The 14,259-nt window shown below is 34.7% G+C and overlaps 1 protein-coding gene across 4 annotated transcripts in view; it reads left to right on the top strand.

Annotated features, from left to right (window-relative positions):
• The window catches only part of P3H2 (prolyl 3-hydroxylase 2), a 146,389-nt gene that overhangs the window by 99,352 nt on the left and 32,778 nt on the right, over positions 1-14,259 (top strand). For all 4 annotated transcript variants that reach the window (XM_045539927.1, XM_045539926.1, XM_045539925.1 and 1 more), the window contains 2 exons: positions 12,039-12,191; positions 13,137-13,326. In XM_045539927.1, the coding sequence (XP_045395883.1) occupies positions 12,039-12,191; positions 13,137-13,326 (343 nt within the window). The remainder of the gene's footprint in view (positions 1-12,038; positions 12,192-13,136; positions 13,327-14,259) is intronic.

Below are 14,259 nucleotides of genomic sequence, written 5' to 3'. Positions count from 1 at the left end.
ATAAAATTTACTTTTTTGATGGGCATATCTATAAGTTCTGACAAATGTAGACCGTTGTGTAACTACCACCACAATCAAGATACAGATAGTTCCATCACTCTGAAAATGCATATAGAATTCTGCACTGACTGTTATTTTTTTTCAGTACTTTAGAGATGACATTCCACCATCACAGTTCTTTGCAGTTCTATGACAGAGGTGATCAGCAAACTTGTGACATAGATGAGAAAGGCACAAACTCATCATTACTTTGAGATAATGTGACTGAAATCCCAAGTGTGTGTGTGTGTGTGTGTGTGTGTGTGTGTGTGTGTGAATGTTTGCCTTAATCAAAGGTGTAGATTCTAATGATAGTCTTGTCCCTAATTTTCTAGTCAAATCTTTTATCCATCTGTAAAATGAACCAGGAAAAATATTCATGATGTAAAGGGCATTTCCAGCCCAAGTTCTCTATGGCTAATGGAAGTTGGTGTTCATAAGATCAATACAAGTGCCACAAAAGTAACAGAATTGATGCTACATGATATATTTAGTTAGTAAGTAGATTTTTTTTTCCAAATTTTAACTTTCTCAGGAATTCAGATAGACTGTAACTTTCTTTCTAATATAGTCTCTTGGCTAAGGAACAGAGAAATGTTTGGGTTTATATTTAACCTGTATATATGGCAGGACTATTTCATATACTATACAGCCTGAAGGTTATTGCTGTGGCTGAATACTTTAAAAAGTGCAGGTGTGATGCCAGAGGAGGTTATGAAATATTGAAAGAACTCTATCATCAAAACCATCTCTTGAGTAAGACCACATGGCTTGTCAGGTTAGGAGCACCCACTAGTAAGCTTGATGGGTTAAATACCTGAAGGGACCTCAGTCTCTTCTTCAAATTCCCTCCAGGAGAAGTCTTAGGAGTGAAATTCCCTTTGGCTTGCAGCCACAGTGCATTCCTTTACATGAGCTGAAATGCGTGTTTGGAAATATTTTTTGAAGTAAATCTCCCCATCCTTATAAAAGCAAGAGTTTGTATTTCACAGAAGAACGTGGCATATTTATACCAAAAAGGTACAAGTGGAAAAGCTTTTGATTTGCTTGTTTGCTTTTCTTGCATTTCTCACAGTGGAGTGGTTTGGGTGGAATGTTAAATTTGTTTCATAAACACAAAATGCAGGGAAACCAAGCACATTAGAAATTGTAATGACAAAATTTATCTGTGCTCCCACTAAACCCTAAAGCCCTCCTCAAATCATCAATTTTGCCAAGCTATTTCCAGTGTTATCCTAGCACTGTTACAATTTTCAACAAACCAAGGCCCAATTGATCACTTCTTTTCCCTAACCCACATGCCTCCATCTGCAATCCACTCAGGAAACATAGGTACTTAGAAGAGACATGAATTAAACCCACACATTATTTCCCAGTCCTCGAATCTCTCAGTTCTTCTCACCTATGACAAGTATTGTATGCCTGACACTTTGTCATTTCACAAAACAGACATGCAAAAAAATCTTTTGAAACTTTTTCATATCCTCGAGTTCAGAAAAAACAGTCCAAGGTCTATAGTGAGCTATTTAACTGCTGATTTTCTTAGAAGCAGAAACCCATAGTTAATTGCCTTTTTGCCATCATATTTGGCAAACAAGTTAAAATGATTGCAACATTATACAGTTTGGGCTGCAGAGACATAACTCTAGTAGTGAATAATTAGGGAGCTCGCTTTTGGCTCTAGTGAAGTGATGGCCAGTGAGAACTTTTTTCGTAATGAGTCCCTAGGGAAAGACAACATTTCTTTCCATTTATCATAATGAAACCCAGGCAAAAGCAAAACATGAGTGCACAGTTAGCACAATAAAATTTGTTTTTGTATCATGAAGCTCAGTAAGGGCAACACTGTCTGTCCCGGCACAAGTTTCTACTTGCTGCTATAAAATCATTGTTTGTATCATAATGTGCGCTTGTAAATAATGATCAACTACATCTGCACTGGGCCCGAGGGAAAGGTAGGGGGCTCATCTCTCCGCATTTCAAAAACACTCAATAAATGACCATTGTTATTGCTTTTACTTTTATTAGTTTTATTGTAAAGTGCTTGGCAAACTACACAACAACATACAGAGGGTAAGTTCTTATTAACAACCTCACAGACTAGACCATGCTCGCCAATGAGGAGCCAGGCATGAGAGGAGTGCAGCTCTGGGCCACGTGGAGGGACGCTAAATTTCTGTTTATTTATTCTTCAGAATCTGATGTGAATAAGATTCTTCAGTCGGTAAAGTGATGACTACTACAATGGTCATGGGATGCTGGCAAAACTAGAGTATGAAAGTAATGACATCTACCTTCAAAAGAAATTTTTCAAGAGTATTAAAGCTGTTTCCAAAAACAGTAGCAGGAAGCAAATGTCAGAGAGGTCTTGGCCCAAACCTGTTTTTCGGTAACCATTAGTCATCTTCTGACAACTCAAGGGAGACTGCTGGACAAACACTGTGGAGATTAAGATGCCTGCCCAGTTATTCAGTCTAACCCTGTCCTAGCGTTTAGAACCAAAAACAACAGTAATATACCGATAAACCACATGTACTGATTTCATTCGATCCAAGGCAGAGACGACTCATCCACATTCCCTCACTAAGATGGTGCACTCCCCTCCTCACCTAGTAGCCAGCCAAGTTTTGGCTGTTCTCTTGTTAGAAAGTTAGACAATACACAGACGGCTTGAGGGATTCTGGCCAATTAAAAGCGCACACTTATTTTTGGCTAATACATTGAGGTTTTTTTTTTTAAATGGCATTTTGTTTTAAATAGTCTCTAATATGAAATAGTATGTTTAAAAGTTCTGTTTCTTCACTTTAGTGTTTTCCTGACCCAGAAAGATGGTTTTTATTTAGATAAGAAACCTCCTAGCAGATTTAGCTGATGGAGTCTGTTGTTCCACCGAGCTTATAAGGGTAGCCTCGCTCAGCAGCGGCGACTCACCAGCAGTGTTTAACATTAGGATGTAAACATCAGATTAAGACTTCACTAGAGTGTTTAGAAAGAGCAGCAGTCTATTAATCAGGCTCATGACCATAAGTAATTGAAGGAAAGAGCATAAGCAGTTTGGCAAAAGAAAGTACTTTAAAAAGACATATTCTTCCTTTCCAACTTACTCCATAGAGGAAATGTTACTCTTTAGAAATGTCATTTCCCATTTAATCCTTACAAAATTGCATTTTGAAAGCTATAAATATTTACTTATAACCATGACTACATTAGACTAACCTTCCATAAATGCAAAGATAAGTTCATTTTCTACATTAAGATGACCTTAACTTATGAATTAATATGCATTCTTTGCAGCTAGGATTTTCTAAATGTTCTGCATTGAGATACAGGAAAGAAATACAATTTTTAGAAAATTTTCTTACTATGAGGGTATATATTTTTAATGAATTGTAACTTTCTTGTGTCTAAAAGACTTTGAGTTACCTTGCCAGAGCAACTATTGATATAATTAGATTTTTGAAATGGGAATAGAAACAAATCACTCAAAGAAAAAAGGGAAATATATCAGCTTCAGTTTGACATACTAGAAACCTAACACCACATAGTTACTGTAAATGAGAATACATTTAGTTCCGAGCTTCCTAGCAGTCAAAGCAAAAAGGGCAACATAATTTATTATGTAGCTCTCAATGTATGTAAAAAATAATTTTATAAATTTGTCAAGAGAAACAAACCATTATTTCCTATAAATGAATTATGAAAATAATTTCAAATATGGACCATTTTACAAGTTATATTAACATAAAGAATGGTAATATCACCAGCAATTTTGAAATAAAATGCAAAGTTGCTTTTATATGGCTATTTTTTTGACTTAATAAAAATTTGACTCCATTACATGGAAATGTTTAGGAATTTCCTAAAATAAAGTTGAAATCTCACTAAGCAGCCTAGTCTTCATATTTAAAGACTATGATTTACAGGATCTAGCTTAATCCAGTACATGAAACAAACTGCTTCTACATTTTATCATTTCAACATTTGATTTTTTTTTAATTTTAAGAATGTTCTTTTAATATGTTGTAAAAATTTATTTATTCATTCATTTATTTGGTTTTGTGAAGTAAAATTAACTTGTATTGGCAAGAATTTGAAGCAAATTTGGAGACTTAAGTAATGAAGTAGCTGCAAAAATGTCTGTTGTCATATATTTTACATATATATATACACACACACACACATACATGAACATACACACATGTATATCTTACAGGTTCAAAAAAAAAAAAAGGAAGACTAGAATTTTAAGCCCATGAATTTTTAGTGCTTAGTATGATGTGCATGCTGTAATATGATGACTTCGTTTCTCTCCAACTAGTGTACTTACACTTCTAGCTAGAGCTTAAAACTTCTAACTCTTAGAAATAGGATGTCTTCAGTGTCTGCTTACATGCTTGTCAGTGGGGGTTAAAAATCTCTAAAGGTACTATATTGTGAAACTTAAGTAAAAAGCCAAGGCAAAAACTATAACATTTCATCAAAATGTAATGGATAAATTCCCGAAGTTAGGATGATGAAAGTAGAAAAAGAATTCCCTTCTTTATTTAAAGTGTTGAGGTTTGAGTAGAAGAATAAAAATTGCTTATTTTAGGCTTGATGTTTTACTCTGATTATATAAAAAGCCTTCAGAAGATAAAAGTCATGCCAAATATTCTATTTCAGAAATATACAGTGGTCTTTACACGTTTTAATGTGTGGAATTAGCCTCATTCCTATGCTGCATGTGTATTACAAGCTGGTCTCAATTTCATATTTAAAATATTTGAGCTTTATATTTGTCCTAATTCAAAAGAAAGCAAATTTGTATATTTTTCTACAATATGTTTGGAAATTTAAAAATTTTTCCTTTTGTGCTATGTGTTTGCCTTCTGAATTGATAAAACATTGTTATAGCAAAGATGGGAAAAATGGAGACGAAAAGAAAGAAATGGAGGGTGTGGAGGGGAAGGAAAGGAAAAAGGAGGCAACTGACCTATGCTGCCTTATTTTTATTTTGCAAAGTATGATAAAAGCATTATCTCTGGCCTCAATTACTGCAGTGTTCTCTTGCCTGCTACGAAGATCTGTCTTCCACACAGCAGTCTGAATTATCATTTAAAAATGTCTATCAGATCTTGTTACATCTCTCTTTAAAATTAAAATGACATTTAAAGTCTACCATATCCTCCGTATGATCCGTCCTTCTCTAACTTCTCAATTCTCTCTCCTTAGTCTCTGCTCTGCTTTTAAGACACGTCAAGGTCAAGGCTTTTTCCACTTCAAGGCCTTGATTTTCTTTTGTCTGGAGTGTTCTTTCTCTTGTTCAGCTCATGACTGGTTTCTCAACTTTTAGGTCTCAGCTCAAAAAGTACATTGCAGAGAGATCTTGACTAATTTATCTAAAGGAGTCTTTTTTCCACCCTAACTGCAGCCAGTACTCACAACTTTGTTCATTTATTTCTTCAGAGCACTTGGCATAACCTGAAATTATTATTATTATTTTTATTTATTTATCTTTTTTGGGACAGAGTGTCACTTTGTTGCCCTGGCTAGAGTGAGTGCCATGGCGTCAGCCTAGCCCACAGCAACCTCAAACTCCTGGGTTTAAGCGATCCTACTGCCTCAGCCTCCCCAGTAGCTGGGACTACAGGCATGCCCCATCATGCCTGGCTAATTTTTCCTATATGTATATTTTAGTTGGCCAGATAATTTCTTTCTATTTTTAGTAGAGATGGGGTCTCGCTCTTGGTTAGGCTGGTCTCTAACTCCTGACCTCGAGCGATCCACCTGCCTTGGCCTCCCAGAGTGCTAGGATTACAGGCGTGAGCCACCGCGCCCAGCCTATTTTGATTAGTTATTTGTTTACTTGAGATTTTTCCTCTTTATTGAGAATGTAAACATCTAGAAATCAGGGCCTTTTTTAATCTTGACCACGTAGGTATTCTCATTAATTATCATGGTGTCTGGCAAACAGTTGGTGCTAAGTAAACATTTACTGAATCAGTGAATGAGTAAAATAAAGAATTTGGGCATGGCTGGAGTACTGGACCTATGTGTGTTTTCTTGACTCGAGGGATGGTCAGTTATAAAACGTGTGGACATTCCGTTTGTCTGGGAAAAAGGTGCATAATGACAGATAGGAGGAAGTTACGCTAGCAAAACTGAAGTTAAATCCTGGAGTTCTTGAGTGTTATGCTGCAGAGTGTCTGGAATCTCTTTTGTGGTCAATGGATAGCTACTGAAGATTTTTGAGTAGTCAATGTGTGCTTTAGAAATGCCTCTTTTATTACTAGCTGTGGAAAACTCTTTGTGTGTCAGAAGAGCCTCATTCACTCACCAGTTCAAGGACACCGAAATTTCTGAATGCTAGCAGGGCTGTTGCTTTAGTCAGTGCTCATTTCTTTTTCCATGCAGCATGACTGCCACGTATGGTTGTGCTTCTGGGCTGGCAGGAGAAAATGTTTGCCTTAGTCCTTCACAGCCTGAGATGAAATGACCTGGTGCTTCTGGAAGGCATTTTTTTAAACCAGTATTCTCACATCTCAGTGGGGCAGTGGCCTTCCTTAAAAGTTCAATACCATCTTATTGTCAAATCATTCCCTTTGTCAATTGTTCTTCATTTCACAATTTATTTTTCTAATGCATAGAGTTACCTTCATATTAGACTTACCCTCTCTTTGGTTTGTTTTAATTAGGTCTTAAAGGAAGTCCAGTTTAAAGCTTTTAAATGCAGTTTGCTTTTGGTTTGTTTCAGAGGAGTGAATAGATCTTTTCTTAGCTGAAACATGATACATAGAAAGCCTTGTAATAATCTCCATCCAATAATATGACTTATATGTGGCATACATGTGTTCACGTGGACTTTTTCTATCACTTTGGATATGTGTGATTAATTTCTAAAATGCAGTATACAAAGACTTTAATCTCAAGCTTACAGTTAAAACAGTAATCTATTTTATAGACTCTAGCAGACAATTCTGGTTTCCTGAACTTGGCTCACAATAATTCAAAAGCCAGGGCTAGTTCATGAAGTTTTACAGTTCCATCTTAAGTCATGGAATCTCCTTTATATTTATATTTGGGAAGATGGTATTACAGTCAATACTAGATTATAAAAGAGGAAATTACCAAATAAAAACCCACTATGTTCAAATTTGAGCAAAGGAAACAATTTATCAACATTGACTGACAGTTTTCAAGAGCTATTGTATCACATTAGTCTGTGATAACCACATTGGGAGCTCTCAATATGAATGATGAATTCAGAGATATTTTTAAATAAACTTGCATACTTTTAGTACCTTACAGCTTAGGAGGCACACTCACATGTAATATACCTTTAAATTTATGTATAAAAGATTTACTTCTTACAAGTCTTTTTCTCTTAGGCACATCATAAACCTCATTTATATGTAAAGTAGGTAGAAAACAAAAAGATAAATAAGTTATAGTATTCCTATCCATACAGAGCTCTACTAGGAGAAGCAAATATACTAAGATACATACAGTATAAAGCACAGTATGGTAAGTCCCAATAGAGGAATAGGAATAAGATGATATTGTGGTGCTTGACTATAGCCATAGGACAGGGAAGGCCTTCTTAGAGAAGGGAGGATTTAAGCTTCTGTCTTATAGGACATGATAGAAGAAGAGACAGAAGGACAAAATTTCTCTAACTCAGTGGAATGGCCTGAGCCAAGGCATAAAGGCACGGAAATGAAGAACATAAATATTTATTTGTGTTCCATCAACTTTAATGTCTGGTGTTATAGAACCAGAGTATATCAGTGCTAACCTGTTTTACTCATAACTTATAATTTGGCTATTACATGGAGACAGTTTTCACCAACCACAAGCACATGTGTTCATGGCAGCTATAAACTCTATAAACTCTACTCTTCATTAACGAGAGCATATTTACATCCTTGAAACAGATAGATCATTTATAAAGTGTATGCTACTATTTATTTCCTTTTAGTGCTTTAGTGATGTTTGAAGCACATTCATATATATTACACAATTAAATCTTTCCAAAATCCTATGTCATCGATGGTGGTAAGCAGTTATTGTGAGCTTCTTTTCTTAGGAAAGAACTGAAATAAAAATGTTTAAATGACTTTTTCCAGGTTCACTTGGGAATAAATGTAAACCACAAGCAATTTAGAACCCATTCTTCTTTCTCTATACCTATATAATTGTGACTGTGTAGATGTCCAAACAATTTATATGTGTATATATATAAATATATATATATATATATGTCTGTTTTTGTGTGTAAGAAATTGAGAAAATTAAAATTGACAAAGAAGCCAAATCCAAAATTAGTTATTTTGACAAGATAATTCTGGGTATACAGAATAGAGGACAAAGGTATAAGTGGTATGGAGAGCTGATTTCAGGCAGGATTTAATGGAAGGAAGGTCAATAGCTAAGAATATACAAATTAAATGAAAAAAGGGAAGGTTTTACTATTATTAAACAAAGTTAAAGACCTCCAGACTTAAAATAGGGCAGTTTATGTTTTCTGTGGTGAAAGCTGATTCTTTTTCTTTAATTTTTAATATTTTTTGTTTCAGCATATTACAGGGGTACAAATGTTTAAGTTATGTATATTGCCTTTGCCCCACCCGAGTCAGAGCTTCAAGCCTGTCCATTTCCCACACGGTGCCCACTGTACCCATTAGGTGTGAACATACCCATCCCTTTCTCCCTGCTCCCACTTGCCCGACACCCAGTGAATGTTAGCTGATTCTTTATATACCACCAGACTGTGGTGAGTGGGGACTTGTGAACCTACTATTAGGTTATTAAATATAAAATGTCCAATTTCAAATCAAAAGTGTAGTTAATTATATCTCAAACAAGAAGTACAATTAATCAAAATATGTGACTAAATTATTGACACGGTTTTGCCGTCTCAACGGTAGCTTGTTTATGCCAGCAACGAAGAAGCCTGGAGGAGAGTGAGTGGCAATGAAATCACAAAAGGCATTTTCCACAGCTTGTTGAGAATTGAGTGTTTTCCTTTGCAAGAAGTGGTCCAAAGCCTGAAAGAAGTTGTAGTCAGTTTGTGCAAGGTCTGGTGAGTATGGTGGGTAACAGAGAGTTTCCAAATCCAGCTTCTGTAGTTTGAGCAGTGTTGTTTGTGTGACATGTGGTGGAGCATTGTCTTGCAAGAGGACTGGCCTGTCTCTATTAACCAGTCTCCGCTGCTTAATCACAAGCATCTTCATAATTTCATCCCATTGGTTGCAGTTGACATCCCCTGTAATGGATTGGCCTGGTTTCATGAAGCTGTAGTGGATAATACCAGCTGGACCACTAAACAGACACCATTAGCTTTTTTGATGAATATTCAGTTTTGGACTGTGTTTCAGCAATTGATCTTAATCCAACCATTGTGCCGAATGCTTGAGATTATCAAAAAGAATCCATTTTTCATCACACATAACAATACAGTCTGGGAATGGTTCACCTTTATGTCGTGACAGCAAAGAAAGGCAAGCTTCCTGATGATTTCTCTTCTGACCGCTCGTTTAATTCACGTGGAACCTATCTATCCAGCTTCTTTTTTACCTTGCCAATTGTTTCAAATGGTCCAATATTGTTGGAATAATTAACTTCAAATCTTGCTGCTAAGACTTGTGTAGGTTGAGATGGATTCGCTTCCACTACAACTTTCAGTTCATCATTATCCACCTTGGTCTCAGGTCGTCCACATGGCTAATTTTTAAGATTAAAATCACCAGAATGGAACTTCTCAAACCATCAATGTACTGTGTGTTCATTAGCCACATCCTTCCCAAACATTTAGTTGATATTTCAAGCTGTTTGTGCTGCATTGGTTCCATGACAGAACTCATATTTCAAAATAATACAGATTTTGACTTATCCATGGTTTCACAAAAATTGCTCTAAAAAGGATAAGGGTATCCTTATTTTGAAGGATATTCACAAGCCAAAATGTACGTTTGAAACAATGAGGATGTATCTTCACAATAAACATGAAACAAGAAGTGTCAAAGTAAAATGTCAGAGATATCAACTGCCAAACTTAGTATTTAAAGAAATAAGGCATTTCATACTTAATAACCCAATACTTCTTTCTATTTTTTAATAATTGTGTGACTAGGTTGTCAAAAGAAGACCCAATTGAATCTTATATGCCATTCTGTGGTTTTGTGTTTCCTTGTTAAATAACAATAAGTTTTCATTTTTTTACACTTTAAACTAGATTGAATACATGTTGAAATTCACCATGAAAAAGACTACTGAGGTGAATATTCATTTTGATGATATGAGGTAAATGGATTTGTCTATAGAAATTCTCTGTGACTAAAGCACACGTCAAAATTCTTAAATTGAGTAAACTAATTCTACTTTATTAAAAATGCATCATTGCTTGTTACATGGAAAGCAGTGCATTAAGTGGTTTAGGAGAAGGTTGACAGTGTCTGTGTAGGGGTTATGAAAAATTCTTTTATATTAATGAAAATCAAAATTGTAAATTAAGAATCAAAAATATCTTAATCAAAGCAGTGTGATAGAGCATTTTATGAGCATCTTTTATGCATTGGAATAATTCACCCTTTTAACTTTTTTCAAGTTTTATTATATTTTAATTGACATATACAAATTATACATATTTATAGAGTACAATGTGATGTTTTGATACATGTATACAATGTATAATGATCAAATCATGGTAATCAGCAAATCCACCACCTCAAAAATTTATCATTTCAGCTATGCTGAAATATACAATACATAATTGTTAACTGTAGTCACCCTACTGTACAGTAGAACACCAGAACTTATTCTGCCTATCTAACTATAACTTTGTACTCTTTGACCAAGCTCTGTTCATCCCTCCTTCGCTGTACCCTCCACAGCCTCTGGGAATCACTATTCTACTCTCTACTTCTATGAGATCGGCTTTTTCAGATTTCACTTAAGAGTGAAACCATGCAGTATTTGTCATTTTGCTTCTGGCTTATTTCACTTACCACAGTGTCCTCCAGGTTCATTAATGCTGTTGCAAATGACAGGATTTCATTATTTTTGAGGCTAAATAGTATTCCATTGAGTATATATTCCACATTTTCTTTATTCATTCAGTCATTGATAAACACTTAAGTTGATTCCATATCTTGGCCATAATGCTGCAATAAACATGGGCATGCAGATATGTCTTCAAAATACTGACTTCATTTCTTTTCGGTATATACCTAGTAGTGGGATTACTGGATCATATGGTAGTTTTATTTTTAATTTTTTGAGGAACCTCCATACTGTTGTCCATAATAGCAAAATTGATTTACATTTTCACCAACAGTGTGTAAGAGCTCGCTTTCTTCCACGTCATGCCAACACTTATTATCTTTTGTCCTTTTGATGATAATCATTCTAACTAGAATGAGGTGATATCTCATTGTGGGTTTGGCTTTCATTTTCCTAATGATTAGTGATGTAGAGCATGTTTTCATATACCTGTTAGCCATTTATATATCTTCTTTTGAGAAAAGTCTATTCAGATCTTTTGCCCATTTTTAATTGAATTATTTTATTTATTTATTTATTTTTGCTATTGAGTTGGTTGAGTTCCTTATTGGCCATTTGTCAGATGTATAGTTTGCAAATATGTTCTCCTATTCTGTAGGTTATCTCTTCACTCTGTTGATTGTTTCTTTTGCTGTGCAGAAGCTATTTAGGTTGATATAATCTCGTCTATATATTTTTGTTTTTATTGCCTATTCTTATGAGGTTTTATCCAAAAATATCCTTGCCGAGACTAATGTCATGAGGTATTTACCCTATGTGTTTTTCTAATATTTTCATAGTTTTGGGTCTTTAATCCATGTTGATTTTTTTTATATGGTGAGGGATAGGAGTCCAGTTTCATTCTACTGCATGTTGTCTTTTCACTTTCAAACTGTGAGACCTTCAACTGATCTCTTTATTTCTCTGTGCCTGGTTGAGAAATATTTTCCTTCATTTGGGTCCTTTTTTTCTCTCTACAGCTTAACGAGATGGAGAAAGCAGTGGAAGCAGCCCACACATTTTTCATGGCCAACCCTGAGCACATGGAAATGCAGCAGAACATCGAGAATTATAGAATGATGGCTGGTGTGGAAGCATTCCAGTTGGTAGATCGAGAAGCCAAACCACATATGGTGAGCTCGGGAACTCCTCTCCTTATGATTCTCACAGGGAGCTGTGTTCCATTCATTCCATATGAATGGATATCTCAAATTGAGTCTCAAATTCCAGTAACATGTTTACACTTTCAGAGTTCTCGGATGAAATATTGTAATTATCACAGCTGACAAAATTAAGATAATTTTTTTAAAGTTTTAATTAAATTTTTAAAACTAAAATCAAACAACTAAACAACTAAAAATTTAAGAATTGAGAGAAAATGAAAATTAACTTAGAAAATCAGTGTAAGGTTGTGAAAAGTAGAACATCATATAAATACCTGTAATCCTTGCTAGCCTCAGCTCTTCTCCAACACTTCTATTCCACACCTGGGAGTTGAAGCCAATGTGAATTTTTCAAGGTCACACCATGGTTTTCCAGTTCCCAGTCAGTGGTTTGTCCATTATACTTTGTACTTTTCAAAGTGGGTTTTTAAAAAGCCACATAATTCTTTGTTTAGACGAAATGTTCCTTGAAATCACATGTTGAAAGAGCTTTTTTCCCCCCAATTTTTAACATCACCAAGCTCAATGTGCAGCCTCCAAAATCATTGCAGAAAAGAATAAAAGAGGAAGATTTTAGATGGAAGCCTTTTTTTTTTTATTTGGGCAAGGCCTGTCACTTCCATCCACATGTGTTGTCCTGCACTTGTTATGTTGCCCTACCTATGGGCAAAGAGATTAGAAAATACTGTCTTGCGTGTGTTGAGGAAGAAAATGAAATTTATTGTTCCCGTTGTGCTCTACATGCTAAGTAAGTCCCCTTTTGTTTACAATTATTTGAAGCCAGGAAAGTTGCACTTTATCTCCTAGTGCAATTCTTCTTTATCTCTCCACAGCAGGGGAGTTCATACCCCGCCTACCTAAATGATCCCAAGTCTGCCTATATTCTGCTCCTTGAAAATGCTTTTTTTTTTTCAGGAGAGTTATAATGCAGGAGTTAAACACTACGAGGCTGATGACTTTGAGGTGGCCATCAAGTACTTTGAACAAGCTTTAAGAGAATATTTCAATGAAGATATGGAATGCCGAACCCTATGTGAGGGGCCTCAGAGATTTGAAGAGTATGAGTATTTAGGGTATAAAGGTGGTCTGTATGAAGCCATTGCAGGTAAAGCTACTTTTTCTTTCTATTTATTTCCTGATTATAAAAGTACTGTATGCAATTTATAAAAATATTCCAGCAATATAGAAGTATATATTACAAAAATGAAACTCTTATATGTCTATTCCACTCTATCTCCTATAGATAAATTAATGTAGTTAAAATTTTGGTGACTGTCCTCCCAAACTTTTCTAGATGAATATGCAGATATTTGTGTATTTATTTATAATTGTTATTTCAATTTTTATGAAAATAGGACAATACTATACAGATTGTTTTTCAACTTTTTTATTTGTTTGTTTTATTTTATGCTTAACCACATGTTGTGGACTTCTCATGTAAGTATATGTAGACTTATAGTTTTGTATTTAATGGCCGAGTAATGTTCTATTATATAGGTATATCATAATTTATTTGACCTGTTCTTTACTGATGAATATTAAGGAGGTTGTAATTTTTCATTATTATAAACAATGTAGTAGTGAATGCTTTTGTATAATCTTCAATTATTTAAAAAAAGTATCCTATTATATAATGAGAATTTAACATATTCCAAAGTTGAATTTAAAATAGTAGGTAATATGCTTTATACAGTAATTGGGGAAATTGGCTAGTTAACCGTTTTTAGGGGTGAAGTAATTTCTCTGCTATACATCATACACAAACATAAATTATATTTGTATTAACAATGCAAATGTAAAAAAATAAAAATGTTAGAAGAAGATGCAGGAGGTTATTTTTATTAATATGATACTAGGGGAAGAAAGCTCTTCTAAGCATGACAAAAAACAAGAAAAAATGAAAATTAATAGATCACATGAGATTTATAAATACAAATTTATCTAATAAACTAAGCTGATCTACAAATGACAAATAGAAAATATCGCAAAATATTTTATAGGCAAAGAGTTAATATCCTTCATATTTAAAAAGACTGTA

The sequence above is a fragment of the Lemur catta genome, chromosome 1 (assembly GCF_020740605.2).
Source record: "Lemur catta isolate mLemCat1 chromosome 1, mLemCat1.pri, whole genome shotgun sequence".
NCBI classification, from domain to species: Eukaryota; Metazoa; Chordata; class Mammalia; order Primates; family Lemuridae; genus Lemur; species Lemur catta.
The sequence above is the reverse complement of the archived record's forward strand: the minus strand, read 5'-3'. Positions and strand labels throughout refer to the sequence as shown.